The sequence below is a fragment of the Leptopilina heterotoma genome, unplaced genomic scaffold (assembly GCF_015476425.1).
Source record: "Leptopilina heterotoma isolate Lh14 unplaced genomic scaffold, ASM1547642v1 Lhet_212, whole genome shotgun sequence".
Classification (NCBI taxonomy): Eukaryota; Metazoa; Arthropoda; class Insecta; order Hymenoptera; family Figitidae; genus Leptopilina; species Leptopilina heterotoma.
In genome coordinates, this window is record NW_025110930.1 from 389030 (window position 1) to 409702 (window position 20673).

Here is a 20673-nt window from a genome sequence, read left to right on the forward strand (position 1 = left end):
GCTAAATGTTGGAGTTACTAGTTTTGCTTACTATTTGTACTTATCAAAAATAATTTTTTACAATTATTAAATAAATAATATTTTGTGCGCCTAGTAATGTACTGAGAACTTAACCCAACAACATATTTTTAAACAACTATGATAATTGTAAATATAATTTCTATTTCACAAAACAAATAAGTACATGGGAACAAACAAATAAAAAAAATTGAATTTAATGTCATAATTTCTATATAAATTTTAATATTGTTATGAACAATAATTTGTGTATATATCTATTTTCACATTTCGAATTATAACTTAATTAAATTAGTTAACTATGTATTGATGAAGTAATTCAAGAACGCAAATCCGAAATAAATTCCTGTTAACAGAAAAAAACACGTGGAAAAAACTTTCAACTTATTCAAGAAATAATAAAAATACATAGTACATTACTTTTGTGCCAAGAGTAAGATTTTCTGAAAACATATATTAAAAATGTATTGCAATCTAAGGGAAAAGTTCTTTTATTATAAATTAAGAAGAAAACTATCTGGACCTAAGTTTTGTACAGTAAGAATAATTTAATTATTTGCATTAATATTCATATTATTATTTTATTATTATTATTATTATAGTAAAATTTCTAATCTTTGATAAAAGCTGTAAGTATTTAAAGAATTTCTGAAATTCATGAGGAAGATGTAACTTTGGAAGAATTTTATAAATCAGTAAAAGTTTCATTTGCTGAAATCTCAATCATTGGTGCTTCCTTTCAAGGATTAGACATATATATTATATAAAATTTTAAGGAAAACTGTTTACTAATTATTCTGTGCCTTTTCCAGTCTGTTTCTGAATGGAAATCAAAACTATCAATACAGAAAAAGAGAATGATGGTGAATTTGTTGCCACTTGTTATGGTTTAGTCATTTACAAGTTGTATATTTATAATACTATTAAAATGATTGTTTAGATAATGTCTACTATTGGCTATGACTTTCCTATAATTACATAAAAATTACAAGTAGTATACAGTACCGTTGAAAATTATAAAACCACTTCTCACTATGAAAACAATTATTAAAATCAATTGTTTTTAAAATAAAATTATACTTTTCTCTATACATTGCTGAAAACGATGAATTTTACACAAATCGTTGTTTTGAACATCAACGATTCCGAAAATGACTATAAGAAAACTTGAAAACGCTGAAAATGAAACGTAAAAGAAGGAATAAAGTGCATAAGAAAATGAATGTGTTGTCTTCTCTCCTAGAGGAGATTCTTGATGCGATGCGCACTTGGTCATGTGCTCAAATATAATTTATCACTTTATTTAAATGATAATGAATTTTAAGAAAGCTTAAAAGAAATTTTGCTTGTAAAAGTAAGAATAAAATTTTTATAACGTGTTATATTTTATATATGAATTTTTGTACAACTTATAATTTTCTATAATACCTATTTAACTTTAGAATATATAAACTTTATTGTTGATAATTGAAGATTGTATAGATTTGTTCTACTTTTAGTGAATCTAATGTAAGCGGACTGGATTAAATACATTTTTGAATTCGTTTAGGCAAGTTTTAAACTTTGAATTGTATTTGATTAATATGTATATAATCTAAACGATAGTTTTAAATAGTTTGGACTTTTATATTATCTAAGTGTTTTATTCGGATATGACTCTTACAATTATCAATTGTATATCGTTATAACTCATATAAATACTGCAAATTTTCAAATTATTAATTGGGGACTTTTTCTCGACTACAAATATTTCTCCATACAATATCTAGAATGAAAAAGTACTTGAATAAGCATCGAATCAAGTACTAGAAATTACAGTAATAAATCCACTAAATATTGTTCAAAGTTATAGATAAGACTAATGGGGAAATTAAAAATGTGTTTCTGTCATTGTTTACTATTTCAGGAGTAAATTTGAATAAAAATTATTAAAGTTTACTCTGAAGCGAGAAAAAAGTAGCAGAAGTACAGTTTAGGTTTTATTATTTATTTAAATTAAATAGTAAAAGATATTTTATATCTCTTTCCGTTTAGTTTACTAAAAACATATTTAGCAAATTTAAAACTGGTATTTCCAATATTTAATCTACATATTACTTAACTTTAGCCTTTTCTTTTTTCTTTTCTTCATAACGGGTAACATGCATCAGTTTTGCAACGCGGTACGATCGTGCTTTTAACATCATCATTTCTAAATTGACGAAAACATACTTTAAGGTTGAATTTTAATTGTAGAAAATGGTAACATGCAAAGTTGTAGAAACGATCGATGATGCTATGAAGATAAGAATTTTACGCAAATTTACATCTTTTTTCTTTTCTTTGAAATTTTCAATTCTACCCCACGACATTTCAAATTGTAGCAATATTGTTCCTATTTAAGAACATTAAATTGGATTTAAGGATTGCAAGTAAATATTGCTGCAAGTTTATGCGCCGTAAATCGCACTCTTTTACATTGATAATACATAATTTATTTATGTTATAAACTTGATAATTATTTAGATGCACGTTTGGTTAGACTTGCATTGATCACTGTTGACTTTTTATTTCATTGTTTGCTTGACGATGAGGTGAATTAGAAGTATATTGATGTTTGTATGTTTGGTTTAAGGAAACAATTTTCCCCTTAAAAGGCTGTTTCTTTCTTAACGATTCCTGCTTGGCACCTCTACATTAAACATAGTGGATAATTTATTGATTAATGTTATTTGCATATAACTCGTTATATAACAGTAAAACCTCGTTTACAGGGCCTTCGATTTTAATTTGACTTAATTTCCGCACTATCCGAGGCATCGAAATTAATTAATTGAATCGATCTATATGCCCGGATAAGACGAAAAAAATCGGATCTTATCTTATTCTTGATATCTCCTCTCCACAGTATCTTGAATAAACCAAGTTTTACTGTAAGTTTTACTAAATAAGTTTTGTGCAACATCACTTAATACGCCTGAGTTGCATCAGGTGGCACAGGTACGTCTTTTGTCTCGCGTGATAAAGACGCACCCATGACACTTGGTGCATAAAATATTTGCTTGCATTTGCTTGTGTTCGTTATACTGTGAATGCTCCATATAACAACTCACAAATATCGTGTAAGATCCTCCACATCTACCAGCATTGAGTCTTGTTCCATATGAAGATCGTCTCTTCTAAGTAAGCCTTCAACCAAATTCTCATTTAATGTGGCTATTCGCGCATGAAGATCATTTGCTAAAACTTGAAGTTGAGCAACATTTAGCTCCGTTAGTAATATTCGAGAAAGTCTTCGTCTCTCTTCACTCAATTGAATGCCAATCTGTATTTAATAAGAATATTGTAATAAATATATGCCCACAGACATTATTGTTTTATAAAATTCTATTCTATTCTATTCTATTCTATTCTATTCTATTCTTTACCTTCGCAAGACTCGATCGAACCATTTCGGTGATAGGACTATGTTTGAGTTTTTGCCTTTCAACCTCCACCTGCATGTGAGCCATTTCCTTAGCTTGGGAAAGTGCAATTTTCGCTTCCATTTGCAATCTTGTTTGTCGAGTAAAAAAGTCAACTTCATCAACTGGTGCAGAATTAGGAACAATGTCAAGTCTCAACGGTGGAAGACTCAATACTTGAGGTATTAAATTTCTTCCAAGAATTTCATGACATTGACCTGTCATCATGGATGAAGTTGAATTAACCAAATTCTCTTTGTCTATACTTCCAGTTTCTGTATCTGAAGATGCTTCATTCATAAAGCATATTTGTAGATTCATACCTAAATTTCAATTTTTTATCACATTAAGGGGCGGGATTAGAGAAATTTACGTTGTTTAACAATTTAAAAATATGATAGTTGGAAAGAATTTAGAAAAATCTTAATACTTGATAAATTTGTTAGTAGAGCCCTAAATTCTTGAAAAGTTAAAAATTCAACTCTTTTTACAAGTTCTATTGTTTTTCATAAGCAAGATTTTTAAGTTTTTTCAAGGGTTTTCAAAAAATTTAAACTTTTACAAAAAATAAAATTATTTTATAAACAAATGCGCCCTGTGTAAAAATCTACATACCATTTTGAAGGCGCGATTGAAGACTAGGTTTTTTGCTTTTTTCAACTTTAAGTTCATCTGCATCTGAACCCATAGCCAATCTTCTTCGAATCTCTTCTCTGTCATTTCTTCTCTATAAAAATAAATTGTTCATTAAATTCACATTATATCATTTAAAATTTGACATTGAATAAAATATTATTTACATACATAATTTGTGGAAAATAAAAATGTATGTTAAGTAAGAGGAATTTTAAGAGAAATTATCCTCAAAGTCAACAATTTATAAAAAAACTGAAAATTTTCAAAGTTTTGAACTATATATTTTTATTATCTATGTACTTGAACGACCCCTTTCAACGAGATTCTATGTGCGTCCAGCTGGATAGACGGACATTTGGACGATTTAAGTCTTACGATTTTCAATGTGCGATGGCTCAGTCAGAAATAATCTATTATTCCCTTCTCTTAGTAATTGTATTAGTTAAAGGGGTTTTGAAATAATTATTATAGGTAATAATATATTTAGCAAAAGTTAACTACTAGTTATAATCAAATGTATAAAAAATACTTTTTTAAGCTATATAAATTTTTAATTAAAAATGTTATAAGTAAAATTATAATTAAAAATACCTATATAGCGTTTCTTCAATAAATAAATAAATAAATAAATAAATAAATATGAAGCAAAACACTTACAAAATCAGTATCTTTATCATATGTGAACGTATATAATTCGTTTATAAATCGTGAATCTTTTTTATAATGACTGCGATTCTTTCCACTTCTAATCATAATTTTCTTAATATTGTAATTTGAATATTTTCATCAACAAATTTAGTAATTATATTACTTTTCGTACAATTAATAGTTTAATAAGTAAATTAGAGATGAAAATATAGCTAATCACGTAACGCTGCTGAAACTGAACTATTTTGATAGACATACTTTTATAATACTATACATAGTGAAAGTAAATGTATTGTGAAATTACATTTTACATTTACCGACTAATAAAGGCAAATAGAGAATTGAAATAGAGACACCTTAAATAAAAGCCATACTAAAAACGAATAATCATATCCTCCATTTAAAAAAAGTGAATCTTATATTTCCTGCAAATGTATAAATATATTAATGAGCCAAATTTAATAATTTTTACTTACCCGACGTTCCTCTTCTCGTGCTGCCATCAAATGTATTTCGATTGCATCCAAGTCAATTTTTGGCATTGCTGTTTCAATATTGTAGACATCAAAATTACCTAGAAAATTACCTAAAATTAATATTATTTTACTTTTCCATATGCTTGCAGATATTTCTACAAGTAAAATCCTCCAAAATCGATAGTGTGAATTCAGCATGAGCTGTATCAAAAATGTTGTATCTTAATTAAAGATTTAATTATTAATTAATTAGTTTAAGACTTTCTTTTCACTGTGCAGATATAATACTAAATAGATTTTTCTTTCCACTAAGATAAAAAAGTGATATGTTTTACTTTTCCCATTTCATGCTTCTATTACATATAAATTTATAGCAGAATTATAGAGTCGTTCAATCAGTTACTTTTTTTAAAATTTTTATATTTTCTACTTCTTTGCTATGAAAAAGCATTTGATTTATACATATGCCTAAAATATTAAAAAATGAAATTTGTTAAATTTACCCGATATATTTTCAACATCTCTGGTAAACTTATCTGAACATCCAAAATGCGTCAACTCTTTTCTCTTAGCTTGATTCTTAACCAGTTTTTCTTTCTTCTTGACATCTGTAATTGAATTTTCAGGTAATTTTTCATTCAAAAGTTTATTTGTATCCACCTTTTGTGCTCCTATCACCAATGCACTGACAAATCGTGATCTTGGTGATCGATTTTCAATTGGCTCCATTGCAATAACATCTGGGACTGGTTGAACATATTTCTCAAGATCAACACCAATGTCTCGTCCTATACTAGACAAAAGATCAATTTCATCTAGTTTCGAGATGAAATTCTGACTTTCGTCAGAATAACTGTCAGAGTCAGTGTTGTTTGCCGAATCTTCGACATTGTTGGGCATAGATGCCCCCATTTGTCGAGGCAATTCTTTTGCTTCCCGTATCAGATCCACGTCTTCAGATGTCTATAATTTAACGAAATATTAAAAATTAAAATTTAATCCTTTTTTATTGAATAAATGAAATCGTTTAATGAAAAAAGAATAACTAACCTCGACCGTTTTACTGAATTCAGATATTTCTTCTATTTCTGGAAATTGGAGTGTTTCTTTGACACTGGTCATTAACTCGACAATTTCAACTTCGACCATAGAATCTTCTGTTTCGCATTTCCTCAGAGCTGATTCAAACAGTTGGAAATTATTTTCCTCAGTGAATTTCTCTATTGTTTCATTAACTTTTGGTTCTGTAACGTCCTCGGTTTGAGAAATTTCTACAGCTCTTACATAATTCATACATTTTTCTGATGGAGTTATAACTGCATCGCAAAGGGAAGATAAATTCTAGAAAAAAAATTGTATGAGTGACCATTGAGCTATATATTTGCGAATAACGTTAGTTTTGCAATGCATAATTAAATATTAACGTACATGAATGTTGAATTTTGGTTTGTCGTAAAATATCTTTGGTTCAAAATTATGACCATTTAGTTGATTGATATTTTCCGAACTTGGTTGTTCTTTAATGTTATTATTAAACTCATTTCTGTCAGAAAAGTCTTGAATGTTATTTGCTCTTAGAGTATCTTGTATGTCTAGTTCGTCTTCAGTCAAGTCAGTGTCAGAAAGTAAGGAGGGACCGAGATGATGAAATCCTGGATAGTTAGGATTAACAATTCCGCGGCATCCTGGCGGCGCATTGCTTTCTTCTGACCAATCAGACCAATCTGACGGCGTTGTCTCATTTGAAGGATCTTCAGATCCTGTAAATATTTTTAAACCAACACTTAACAGGCTTAACAGTAAATCTGACTAATTTGCTAATTTGCGCCAACAAATTCCCCAACAATGATTGATAATATATTTTTATTTATTTTTACAAAAAAATGTTCAAGGATTAACTTATAAAATTGAAATACCTTCGAAATCTGTGAGACTTTCAGTAGAACTACTCTGATAAAGTTTAGAAACAGGGAAAATATTGTTGATATTGTTACAACTGTCAGAATCAAAATTGGAGTTATTCCTAGTATTAGCAATACTGGTGTCCTCAGCAATTTGGAAATCTGAATTTCTTTCTTCATTAATTGCAGTCGAATCGATTTTATTTTTAACTTGGTCCAGATTATCAATGTCGAACGAATTTCTATGTGGTTGACTAAAAATTATTAAATTATTTTATTCAGTTTTATAATAGATTAAATCAATACCCACACAGCTCGAGATACCTATTGTGCCAAGTTATTTATCTCATAAACTTTCAATGAAATATTTATAAGTTTCTTTAAGAAAAATTGCAATTTGTGAAAGCATTACTAGTTTTCAAAGTATCATCATCAATTTGAGCAATATTATATATTTTATATACGTACACATTTATTTATGGGGTTTCTATATACTAATTTTTGCTTGCAAAATTCCATGATTTCCAGGTGACAAATAATACAATTTGTATAATATATTAAAAGAATAAAACTCATTTTACGCTAAATATAATTTTGCAATTTACAATAAATTTAGAATTTTTCTCCAGCGAAAAATATATTTTTCTAAAAGTAACGCTAGTACATGCTAAGAAAATTTTCCACACTATAAATCAACTTTATTTTTAAGAAATGCATTTAACAGAAATATTAATTCTATCACAAATAATTTGTATATAATGTGATAAATCCAAAAATCTTTTAAAAATTCCACGAATAATTTGGAGAATTTTAGAGAAATTACAAATGATTGCAGAAATTCAATTATTTTCAAGAGTAATATAATATTCTTCGCAAAAATTAAATATTGTTCAAAAATAATAAAATTCTTCTTAGGGATTCAATTATTTTCACAAATAATAAAACTCATCGTAGAATTATTATAATTATTTTTAAGACATATTTAATCAAATTTCTCGAAAAATGTAATTATTTTCAAAAAGTTTATTAAAATTCGTCAAAAGAATTAAATTATTTAAAAATTTATCGAAAAAATTCTTTATGGGAAGTGAATTTTAAGAAGCATTCAATTATTCAACAAATTATTTATTTTTTTATTTAAATAATTGAATTTCAGTAGAATTTTCTAACAAAAATTGATATGTAAAAAATGAATGAATTTCAGTTAAAATTTTAGATAATAATTGAATATTAAAAGCAATATAGCGTAAAATTTTAAAAATAATTGAATTTTCAAATTACATAATTTTTTTGAAAAAGTTTTAAGTAAAATGTTCTCTTATTGGACTCGGACTAGTTATATTTTTGTCAGTAATTAGTCCGTAATTTTTCAATTTTGGTTCGTAATGTCCGCATTTTTAAATACTTTCATTGGTTCGAGCCCTGCAATTGACATTTACCGAATTTTTAAGTTATTTACTATTATTTGATATTGCGGTGGATAGAAGTTTCATTTGAATTACTGATATGCAAGTTTCTTTTGAAGCGAACATTTTATGTTTGGGGGAATAGTTTCCGTTTCCAAAGAAAACTTGACAATATTCCATTGAAAGCCGGAATATATTGCGTGTTGCGAGGGTATTATACTTAAAATATATACATATATTCCTATATACACACAGAGCCTGGTTACATCGATTAGTCCAATGCAGGAATATTCCCTCTAAGGTCATGTCACTCAATGGTCACGTGCCCCATATACTTTACTATGGGAACACGTGACCATTCAATAACAACAAGATAAATGTTGCGGCTCAGTATACCTATACAAATCCACAACATTTATACGGGACATATTCTTGCTGTAAACCGTTTACCATGCTTATTTGTAAGTTAACAATGTAAAATCTGATTATACATTTAAAGGATTCATCTTCTACTAAACAGATTGCTTTATTCATGTTCAGGGGAATTATAGTAATTATAAGCAACTTTAAATATATATATTAGATTTAAAAATGGTATTGATGAAAGTATATATATATATATGTATATAGTATAGTAGGAGGTTATATAAATTATTTACTTGTTATTTAGAACAAAATACGATGGTACTGAGATGTCGGCATCTTTGAACCGCATTGCGCTTTTCCTTCTGTAAAAGAATTCACTTTCAAAAATTTCCTCTTTGTTTTGGATATTCATTTAACAAATTGTAACTCTTTTACTTCTTCTATGGGTTTTAATAAGTACATAAGAGAAATGAAAAATTATAAATATCCAGTGAATATTTTTATCATGAATTGAATATACTAATAAAACTGAAGACTTTCTGTGTAAATTTTCAGTTTTTAACTTTTTCTACACTTGACAATTTGGACTAAAAATAATATTAAGACTTACCCTTTACCATATTGCAGTTGCGCGCATAGTTGTTTGCGTTTCGCGTGGTTTATCGACTTACGACTGACACCCACCCTTATATTGTTCTTTTTTACCACCTTCCCATTCTATCACTATAAATATAATTCCCCACTCTCATATTCTTTTTTAACAACTATTTTCTAACTTTATTATTTCATTAAGTTCAAAACTTTTAAAAATTTCTTATCAAAAATAAACTCATCTTAAAATTATAGTAATCTTCAAACGGCTAGCAAGAAGAGATGCAACTTTTTTTACGCTCAAGAGAGGGATGCGAACGTTTGACAAATCCATCCATACAAAAAAAATTCATATCTATTTAAACATTCATAAACAACATTTATTCGATTGAATATATATTTACATGAAACATACCTTAATTTATAACGATTTACAATCGTAATTATTTGATTTTTTGAGTATAAACTGGCAGAGGTGTTTTGACCTTTTTCAATTCATCTTTTGTAATTGGGTGGTAGTTCGAGTTGGGTGGGGAAAATTCAAAATGGATGTAAACTGGAGGACAACAACTTTGCATTAGAACTTATCAATTTAGGGGGTAAAATTTAATTTTTTAAACACTTCCTTTAAAATAGAAATTTTCGAAAGTCAAACTTTTAAAAATTTTAGTTTCTATTTTTTTAATATACCTATTAAGAAAATAAATTACAAATAAATTTCTTTCTCAACTATTAATTTTCGTTCCATTTAAAAATGTTTTTTTTTCTATAGAAACCAAAATTAAAAGAATGCTTTTTTAAATTTAAAGAAAATGATGAAAAAATAATTACATACATGGTATGTTAATTCAAAGTTGGCTCACAATTTACTCTTTTCTCTTAAAATTACTTAAGTTGAATCTACAATAGTATAGACGTGAAGCTATAATTATGGAGCTGTCACAACTCTGCATGATGTGTATATCGATGTCCATTTCTATTGTAGCTTCAACTTTAAAGGCGACTTTAAGCACATCAGTTTCTCGAAGAAAAAAATCATGAGTGCAAGAAAGACAAGATAAATATTCAATTTTTACTAACTATAAAGAGGAATATTTGTCATAGTCAATTAAATTTAGTGATACGACTATGAAATTCATCAAAACAAAGTACCGAGGTATATAAGCACCTTAAGGTACTCTCTCACCTCTGCTCTACAGGCGCAATGAGAGTAAGGGAGAAAAAACATTTAATTTTAATTTTCTGACTCTCTTACTCTTATGTGTTACCATGACGACCTGCAGGCAGGCAAGCAGTAGAGCTGTGCGAGCGCCTTTAAAGGTGTAAGGTGCATACAAATACGAGAACGTGAATTTTATGAGAGTAGAAAGGATCCTGCTGTTCAACTATCTCTTTTGCACTCATAGAATTCTGGTTTCATTCACGACTTTTGGAAAAACAACCGTCTTGTCTTTCTCTCTCCTTTGGCAGAGACATAAGTTTGTCTCACTCTACATTTTCTTACTTTTCCAAAAACAGAAAATACAGAGTGAGACAAACTTATGCCTCTGTCATAGAAGAGAGAAAAACAAGAATGGTTTTTCCAAAAGTCGTGTGAACGTACTCTTACACTTTCTGCTTGCATGGGACCGCACCCTTAGGTTGAGTCCACAATAGACAAATTTATCTTGAGCAATGGATAGTTAAGGTGCTTCTATACCTCCGGTGGATTGGTCAAGCAATCGGCTTGATGAATTTTCACGGTCGGATAACGTAATTTGATTGGCTGTACTAAAGATTCCATTTTCACTGTTTCTAATTTTCAGGAACAGTAAAAATAGAATTTACTCTTCAACCAATCAAATTAAATGACCCGACCGTGAAAATTCATCTAAGACGATTGCTTGGCCAATCCACCGGAGGCATAGAAGCACCTTTATGCAGGACTTATGGAGCGTTTACACCTTCTGTAAAAATTGTAAAAATTTTACCGAACATTGTTTTCCTATGATTGATTCTACAATTGATAAATATATCTTGAGTAATGCAATACCTATGCATAGCTTTGCATTGTTTTCCTGGTTTTCCTTGATGAGTAATGCAGTCTGTACACTCGTGCTCAGAAATGCCTTCTCCGTCCGAACGTGTCGCACTCATATGTTTCCATGGGAACATCTGAGGACGAGTGTACAGTAGTGTTCAATGAAGTCTTACTCGGATGATCATGTTGCACTCATATACTCCCATGAGTGCAACACGATCATCCGAGGAATGCTTCATTGAACACTACTGTACAGTAGGTTTGAAAAATGGTAGGTTTGAAAAATGCCTGCCTAGTATAAACGTGTCGCACTCATATGTTCCCATGGAAACATATGAGTGCGACACGTTCAAACTAAGAAGGCATAATTGAAACCTACTGTACATACATACCAATGCATATATGTATGTAGCTTAAGAAATATTAATCTGTGTGAACTCAACTTTAAAATGTAGAACATAGCATTTAGAAATACTATGTACGTAACATTACTATATCTCATATATTGTATATCTTTGCAATTCAGTCGAAAAAAACAGAAAATTATCCAAGTCTCAATCTCGTGAAAACTTTTTTAATGTAAAATTTATAGATAAATAAGTAAATTAATTTAAAAATTCCTTAATCTATCTATCATATAATTTTCATTACTTGTGGAAATAAAAGAAGAAATTTGATGTGTACTTGAATTCAAAGGAATACCTTGTCGGCAAATTGAATTCTGCATGTATTTATTTGATTTTTACGAATGGACATCTGAAAGGTAAATAAGTCTACATTAAGTAATCTTTGATATTTTCAAGTAACTTTTTCATTGCTAATTATGTAAATAGATTTTGAATGACTTTCTACAATAAATTGAGAATAATGTGAAATATATCTCTTTGTTTACTATATTAATCAATGTTTGACACTCCTATATAATTGTACTCAAATATTAATCTTTTATACTGTTTTTTTGGTGTAGATATACCGATGTGTAACTCCGAAGATACTTCTTACATTGAAAAGTTAGGTTACCTACAATTAAGCGATGAAATTGCAAATGAAAGCATTCTGGGCCCTCGATCTGAGATTCAAGTTATTCCCAGATCCTCCAGTAGATCGCTTGGAGCAGTCGAGAGTTTTCTGGAAGCAACATCTGACGTTTGCCGATCTACAGTTCCAGTTGCTGATTACAAAATGTATGAACGTGATATTATAGCAGCTTCCAGATTTACCACACCGAAATCCATAGACCAAATAACCACTCAACAGCATATGCAAAGTCGCTCAAATAATCAGCAAGCTCCAGTTTACGAAAACATTGATTTTTACCCTCAGCAGTCGCAAAATTATCCACCGTACTATCATTCAGTTGAATCGAAGAAAAATCCGCGAAATAGTCCTAGGGATTCCATAGCGAGTGATTCTTATGACATTGCTTTTAGAAAGGATCAACCTCAGATGCCAGTGGGGAATCGCTATCAATCGACGTCTCCTGCCAAGGACCTTCCACCATACGAAGCTCCTCCTGTCTATGAAAATATTCAGGAAGTCCACTTTGGTGAGAGTAATTCAAGTCGGCCGTGTCATCAAGTCACTTCCAGTTATTACCCTACCAACATAAATGGAAGTGACTATGTTGTCATGACTGGGAAGATTCAAGGGCAGAAAAATTCAAATCAAAGTTCAGGCTCTTCTTATACCCAATTCCAAAGAGCTCGCGGGCAAAGTTTCGATGGTTCTAACATTCAATGCTCAGGAATGTCTTCTGAAAGTTCCTCTTGTAGAAAGTACTTGCCTGCCTCTTCTAACTCATTGTCTGCCTTTGTGGACAATCAATCTGGAAGAAATGCCTATGTCCCCCCCTCGGAACTTCAAACGAACAAGAATTTCAACTACCCTCTTGATCAACAGCAACAGCAGCAACAGCAACAACAGCAACACTCCCCTAGATCTAATTTACCTTATCACAGTGAATCTCCCACAAGAATGCAAATGGAGTCACAACAGTATCAGCGAGTATCCTCCATCGACAGCAATACAAATCATTTACATGGGCAAACATCTATTGATGGCAATAGTCCACAAATCCAATTTCGTCAAGAAAATTTACAGTCTTTCAAGTATTCTGATCAGTTTGCCAGAACCAACTATCATGGTGATTCTCAATCGAAAAATGCTCCATGCTACGGAACAACTACTCGTCCTGGTGAACCTATTGCTTATAAAAATGCACAATGTCGCTCACCAGTTCGAAGTTCGATATCCCAAATTGAGAGACAATATCGTCCACAGGTAAGGATACAAACTTTAGTTATTCGTTAAAAATGCGTATTGCCTACATTTAATCTTAACTTTCTTTTCATGTTACAGGAGAATCCTGAAGAATTTCCTTCTAAAAGTTCATCTTTGTATTATTCCTTAAATCGATCAGGTGAAAGTCGTCTCGGACCTCAGAATGATAAGAATTTTGTATTAGATAACCCTGAGTCATCGTCATCGTCATCGTTATCGCAGAATTCTTCCTTTTTAACAACTCGCGGTGACACGAAACAAAATACTCAGAATAATGGCGTTGCAGCAAGTTCTCCTAAAACTAGTCCCACGCATCCAATTTTAGTTGCATCTTCAGCTGGTGCTGCGATGGAAAAACCGCTTCGAGGTCAAGTACATGCTCCCGTTACAAGTGCAGCGACTGCTTCAGGAAATGACTTTGAAATCCACAGACCGAGAATTACGAGCCTTCCACCTGGTGTTACAAGTGGAGTTGCTGGTCCAGTGTTTCTTAATGCAGGAGTGCCAGTAATTCAAAGATCAACAGAACTGGATGTAGAGTACTCAGACAACATTAGTCCTCCAATTAAATCACTATCTGGAAAAGGACTTTTGCCGTACAATGTCACTCCTCCGAGACCGTCGGTAATTTATTCACTTTTATATCTATAATCTATATTATAATATTTGGACTTAGTGAACAAGTTTTTCATTGTATAGCCAATTATCACACGTTGCTAATTTTAGCATGATTAGCTTCACACATTTCCCATAATTATTTTTTATTGTGTATAAAAATGAAGTTTAAATTTTTGGTGGGTAAGACGATTTTTTACATATGATTTTTCTTTTTCTTTACAGGGACCTACTGAAGCAGAAAGGAAGATCGAAGAATTGACTCGTCAACTTGAAGAAGAAATGGAAAAACAGGAAGAAGAAGGAGAATATTTTGGTAAATTAAATCTTATTTTATAAAAATGGTTTATTTTTATATTCCTTTTTTGCTTGTTAATTTACTTAAACTTTATAATAGAATTATTAATTGTGAAATATGCTCCGAATTTAGAAAATATTCTAGACTCGCACCTTTGGAAAACATATTTTAATTTTGGTACTTAAAATGATGTAAGGAATATAAAATTAGACAATTGATTTCTGTTAGTTTGTTTGACAATAAAACATTACTTGAATGATTAATTTAGGAATATGCCATACTTGTGGAGAAAAAGTTACCGGAGCAGGACAAGCATGTCAAGCAATGGGAAATCTATATCATACAAACTGCTTTATTTGTTGTTCGTGTGGAAGAGCATTACGCGGAAAAGCATTTTACAATGTTCATGGCCGTGTGTACTGCGAAGAAGACTATCTTGTACGTATTTGTCCAAAGTGTGTCACAATGTTTTATACAATCTTTTAAAAATAATTGCTTTTGCTAGAGCATCAATTTTTTATTTTTAGTATTCTGGATTTCAACAAACTGCTGAAAAGTGTGCAATTTGTGGTCACTTGATAATGGAAATGGTAAATGTAGACTTTTTTAAATTACAATTGTTATCTTTTTCTCTAAAGCTTTCTTTAAGACATTAAAATAATTAATCAATTTTTAGATTTTACAAGCCATGGGAAAATCGTATCATCCAGGATGCTTTAGATGCTGTGTCTGCAATGAGTGTCTTGATGGCGTTCCCTTCACCGTGGACGTAGATAACAAAATATATTGCGTAAATGATTATCACCGCATGTTTGCTCCAAAATGCGCTTCATGTGGCAAAGGAATTACACCCGTTGAGGTAAATAACGACTTTCAAGCAAACCCAATGAGTCACACGTTTTACCTAGTAAAAATTATTCCCAAGGCCAAATGACCTAGATTTAAGTATAACATAATAATTTTTATTTCATGTTTTCTAGGGAACGGAAGAAACAGTTCGAGTTGTGTCAATGGATAAAGATTTTCATGTAGATTGTTACGTGTGTGAAGACTGCGGAATGCAATTGACAGACGAACCTGATAAAAGATGTTATCCTTTAGAAGGAAGATTAATGTGCAGAGCTTGCCACATTCAACGAATTTCACATACTCAACCGAGAGCTCCTCAACCTGTGTCAGCCAGTTATCAGTTTATGGGTTGAATATCACAAAAATAATTAATTCTTGTAAACTTCGCAATAAATAACCTACCGAAAATAATGCTCTCAGGTTCTCTAACTAATATTTGTGAAGAAAAGAAGAACGAAACTAAATTGCTTTTAATATTAAGTATTTATACGTAAATTAGAATATTTAATTAAATTTTTAGAAACTTTTTTTTCGAAGCTAATAATTTTTTACTTAATGCTTCAAAGACTGAAAATGTTCCTTTAATAGGATTAAAACTTTACATTCCTTATATTATTAAATCTGCCTACAATACAACATATTTTATAAGCAGTAAATGAGATTAAGGACATACACGAGATAGAATAATTCAAAATTTAAGTTTTTTAAAAATATTTATTTTTAGAATTTTTACAATTATATTTCAATTTTTTATTTTTAAAGTAAGGAGGTATAACTCAAACCTACAATTACAAAAAAAGTAAATAAAGTGTAAACTTTTTGCGTGTCATGAATTAAGTCATAGTTACGGATTTAGTTTATTTTACTTTATTTAATTTTAAAATAACAGAATTAAAAAAATGTAAAATATTTACATGTTTGTTCCTTTTGCATCGACAAGCATCAGTGCATAGAAAAAACAAAGATGATTGAAAAACTCAAGATTAATTTCATCTTCAAAGTGATTGTTTAGTGATAGATGTAAGCTTCTCATTGATTTTTTATTATTTTAAATGTATATCTATAAAAATATTAAATACTGTTTTGAGGTCTAACAAGAATTAAATTCTTTTATTTGTTATAAAGAATTAGTGACTGCACTGTACTCATAAATACATTCGCACTTGCACGATATAGAAATTAATATTTTACTTCGAAAATACATAGATGTTCGATGTGCTATAGTTGCACATATTTCAAAGATTTCTTTTAAATATTAACATTGAGTTTATGTACAAAGAATTATCATCTCCCCAAGATTCTCTTGATTGCAGAAGCAAGATTAATGAAATAACAGACTCTTTACATTTCATAAACGTGTGAGCCCAGGAGGTATTTCCCTCACTTCGAAGCACCAATGCATCATCAATGCAATATTACCAAGTTTCATTAAATTGGTGAGGGTGCTCCAAAATGTAGAAAATATTTCCCGGGCTCACACAAAGTAAAATAAATAAAAATATTGTATTTTTTGTGATTTTAGTTACAATTTATAGTTCTATTTAATAATAAAGTCAACAAGTCCGCTGCTGATAATGTTACAATAAACATTAGCGTAAATTATTAACTTATATATAACTCACATACTTTTAATTATTATAAAAATCGAAATAAGCAATTTAATGCTACGTTTTGGAAGAACCAGTCACAGTTTTCGTTTTCTCTTTTATTTTACCAAGCTCAACTTTAGTTTGCACAACTGTTTTACTCGACAGCATATCCTAGAAAAAACATGAGAATATGAAGTAAGCATTAAAAAAACCATTTCAAGTTCAATATTTTGTAACAAGCAAAAATCAAAGGATTATTTCAAATTTATAGTTAATGTCGTTACACATTTTTTATAAATAAAAAATAGCTTTCACCAAAATAATTCACATAGCACATACTTTTCAACAAGTTTGCATTAAAATTCCATTAGAATGTTGAGAAATTCTTACTGCAAAATTTATTTATATCTTTTAACAGAAGGTTTGAATTTGTAAAAAAAGGTTTGCAAACTTCCTGAAAAATATGTGAGCGAGTGCATGTCAGTGTGCACGGAAAAAGATGTCACACATATGGTTATGTATAAGAATAAATTGTCAATTAGAATAAGAAAAATGTTTTCATCTCTAATTCTTGCACGTTACTATGATAATCGCTGTCTGTTGGTATTGGTACTGAAATCCTTGAACCAATACCTTTTAATAAAGGGATACACATAAAAATTACTTTCATTTTTTTCACTTACTTTCATTTTCTCCGGAGTTTTAAATTTCATTATTCCCCATTTATTAAGATATCTGATGGTCATTGTTGTTCCTCCTATAATTAAAAAGGAAATAAATTTAGAAATTTTAACAAAAAATGAAAGAAGAGAATTAAAAAAAGTTTAGTCGATCCTGATAGACATTTTAATTTCTTTTAGCCACAAGTCATCTGAAGAACAACCGTAGGATATTCAGAATATTTGGCTAATGTTCGGTTATTATATAGAAAAAGTATTTTCATTAAATGTTTTTACTACAAATGGATTTATTTAATCAAATTATAAAATTAAAAATTCAATTAAGTAAAATATTTTAAATTTATTATAAATCAAAAGCTTCCGTGCCTTAAACAAGTTTTCTGATCCGGTGCCTCAAAGCTCTAAAAATTTGAAAAATTTACAAAATTTTTAAACTCACCAAGAGTGACAGTATATCTGAAAGGTGTACACACTTTATACAAAGCATATGCCACTGCCAAGTGACCGGCACTAGAATTTCGAATTTTTTCCAGGTATGTTTCACTTAAATGTAAATATCTCAGAACTTCTTCAACATTAACGCCACTGAAAATTTCATTAATATATTAGTATTGAATTCTGTGATTATTATATAAAAATATCCTCCTTTTTGCAAGTTTGCAGTAAGGCTAAACTTGCACTAGAATAATAAAATTAAATATTTGTGTCGTACATACTTTTTTGCAGCTATATAAAATACTGAAAACCATATAATCGACGTAGCCACGTGCACGGGAATTAAAATATACCAATAATCTTTCGCCATTTGTTTCATCTTTTGAAAACGAGTTTGTTCAACTTGACAAGAATCATTTTCTTTTCTAGAACTATCAGTGGTGTATTTACAAACTCTAGATTGAAATTTATGATACTCATTGTCAACAAATTTTCGATTTGTACAAATATAAGTTGGTAAAATTCTTTGGCAGATTGACTTCTCAAAATTTGTAGAATATTCTAAAAAAATTTCTTTTTAATTTACATCATTGTATTACACATACAGGCTTTTATTTATAATGTCCACTATTATTATCATCAGGTACTTGACTTGAAAAAAGATATTTAAACGTACCTCTAAAAGGACCACTTTGTAGTCTTCTATTAAATTGTGTTACTGAATTAGTTGATTGAAAACATGTACTTGGCAAGTAATTTGAAACCGTCCTAATAAATAAACTATAGAGTTTCATCCTCTGATGATAGACAATTAAATCCATTTTTCAAAAATTTCCTATTAATTATAAAATTATATCAACTTACATTAAATGAGAGCAGTATAAATTTTAAATAAGTTTTCAGTTAAAAGTAGATTAAAAACACTTACTGAATTATTTTAAACTTTTATTAAGACTTTAAATTCTTATAAATTTAAGTTAAGTATTCTGTAACTGAAACTATATTTGTGAACTTTCATATTTAAACACCTTTCAAGATATTCTTATAAACAATTTCATGAATAATAATAGAATTAAAACATTTTGATAAATATTTTAGGTTAAGTTTAATGGTCACGTCGGTCACGTCTATAGGCAGAATCGGCAGAATGAATACCACGGGTGATGAATACATTAATACAAATACACTGTGGAAGAGGACATGCCGTCTATCGACATTCGACATGCAATGGAAAATGACAGAAGCTGTCTGTCCTTTTCTTTCATGTTTCCGATTCCGTATCTCTGAGTCCACAATAGACAAATATATCTTGAGCGGTACGTCTGTCCTTTTCTAACTCATACTTTGCGTTTGCAGTTGTGCGTTGGCCTTTACATATCCCATATTCTTATTCGTCTTACGCCGCAGTCCCATGGCAGCGTTTTGCGTTGCGTTGTAATAAGAGAGAATGCAGCAAACGTATATTTGCGTCTTTTTCTCTCCCATTACGACGCAACGCAAAACGCCATCATGGGACTCCACCCTTACGTACACTTGAATCCAACGATGCCTTCTCTTCAGGAAGGCACTAATTTGACGAGTTTTGACCACTTTCTATATTCCTTATAGTTAATGTCCATAATTTCAACGGAATTCTGCTTTTCTATTGGCTTATTTTTTAGACAATATTGGGGATTTAAAATTGCAATGCGACACATAGTGACCATAAAGTGAACTAAAAAAAATGGCTGCTGTGGGTGTACAAGGTTGAAAAAAATGTTAATATTTAAAGTATTCTAATGTTTAAGAAATATTTGTTAAGATTGTTGTTCATTATTTATCTTTTTATTGAAAAACTACTTAAAATTAAAACCGAAAAGTCACAATTTAAGTTTATATTTTTTTAAATTTGTACACCCATTTCGTCCATTTTTGGTGTAAAACACTAGCGACACCGAGCCCGCGGTGGTAATTTTCATTGCCAATAGAAGGTAGGCAAACTTCGTCAAATTAGTGCCTTCCCGGAGAGAAGGCATCGTTGGATTCAAGTGTACCCGACTCATTATGATTATGATGAGATAAAGTGCATAATAAAACAAAAAAGGCCTATCTAAATTTAAATCAGTGAAATTTCACAGATAAAATATATGGAATTTAGCGACTGCCGCACTTTAGTAAAATTTTCACAGTCAAATCTGTGTTATCTATAATCGGTAAAACAGATTCTTATGTTTGAATTAGTATAATTTCACTGTTTCCAGTGACATACAACTCAATTTCAGTAAAAATTTTACTAAAGTGCGGCAGTCGCTAAATTCCAACTATTTTACCAGTGAAATTTCACTGATTCAAATTTCGAGAGTGTATAAAATAACTTCAAATATGACAAAAATACACCATATTTCTTAAATTGCAAATCAATGTCATTTTTGAAACTTTATGT

The 20673-nt window shown here is 30.0% G+C and overlaps 3 protein-coding genes across 4 annotated transcripts; 1 reads left to right on the forward strand and 2 right to left on the reverse strand.

Annotated features, from left to right (window-relative positions):
* Window positions 1–1640: 1640 nt before the first annotated feature.
* On the reverse strand, window positions 1641–10054 carry LOC122501676. Of its 2 annotated transcripts, none has more exons than XM_043611333.1 (11): window positions 9901–10054; window positions 9188–9256; window positions 7138–7376; window positions 6650–6981; window positions 6272–6562; window positions 5725–6184; window positions 5222–5319; window positions 4077–4188; window positions 3426–3784; window positions 3111–3322; window positions 1641–2689 (listed from the first exon to the last, which is right to left on the reverse strand). In XM_043611333.1, exons 2-11 carry the CDS (start codon window positions 9241–9243, stop codon window positions 2551–2553), a joined length of 2298 nt encoding a protein of 765 aa, XP_043467268.1. In that variant the 5' UTR covers window positions 9244–9256; window positions 9901–10054; the 3' UTR covers window positions 1641–2550. The 2 variants fall into 2 exon arrangements, with proteins under 2 accessions (XP_043467268.1, XP_043467269.1); XM_043611334.1 differs by lacking the exon at window positions 9901–10054 and adding an exon at window positions 9505–9784.
* A 1931-nt stretch (window positions 10055–11985) lies between these two features.
* Window positions 11986–15958, forward strand: LOC122501679 (Wilms tumor protein 1-interacting protein homolog). Its single transcript, XM_043611337.1, has 8 exons — window positions 11986–12268; window positions 12473–13785; window positions 13864–14409; window positions 14626–14716; window positions 14967–15136; window positions 15226–15288; window positions 15375–15557; window positions 15679–15958. Exons 2-8 carry the CDS (start codon window positions 12481–12483, stop codon window positions 15898–15900), a joined length of 2580 nt encoding a protein of 859 aa, XP_043467272.1. The 5' UTR covers window positions 11986–12268; window positions 12473–12480; the 3' UTR covers window positions 15901–15958.
* Window positions 15959–16628: 670 nt separating this feature from the next.
* LOC122501680 (uncharacterized protein C18orf19 homolog A) lies at window positions 16629–19432 on the reverse strand. The gene is made up of 6 exons (XM_043611338.1): window positions 19180–19432; window positions 18928–19086; window positions 18533–18812; window positions 18256–18401; window positions 17820–17893; window positions 16629–17307 (listed from the first exon to the last, which is right to left on the reverse strand). The coding sequence occupies exons 2-6, from the start codon at window positions 19070–19072 to the stop codon at window positions 17212–17214; spliced, it is 741 nt and encodes a 246-aa protein (XP_043467273.1). The 5' UTR covers window positions 19073–19086; window positions 19180–19432; the 3' UTR covers window positions 16629–17211.
* Between the last annotated feature and the right edge of the window lie 1241 nt (window positions 19433–20673).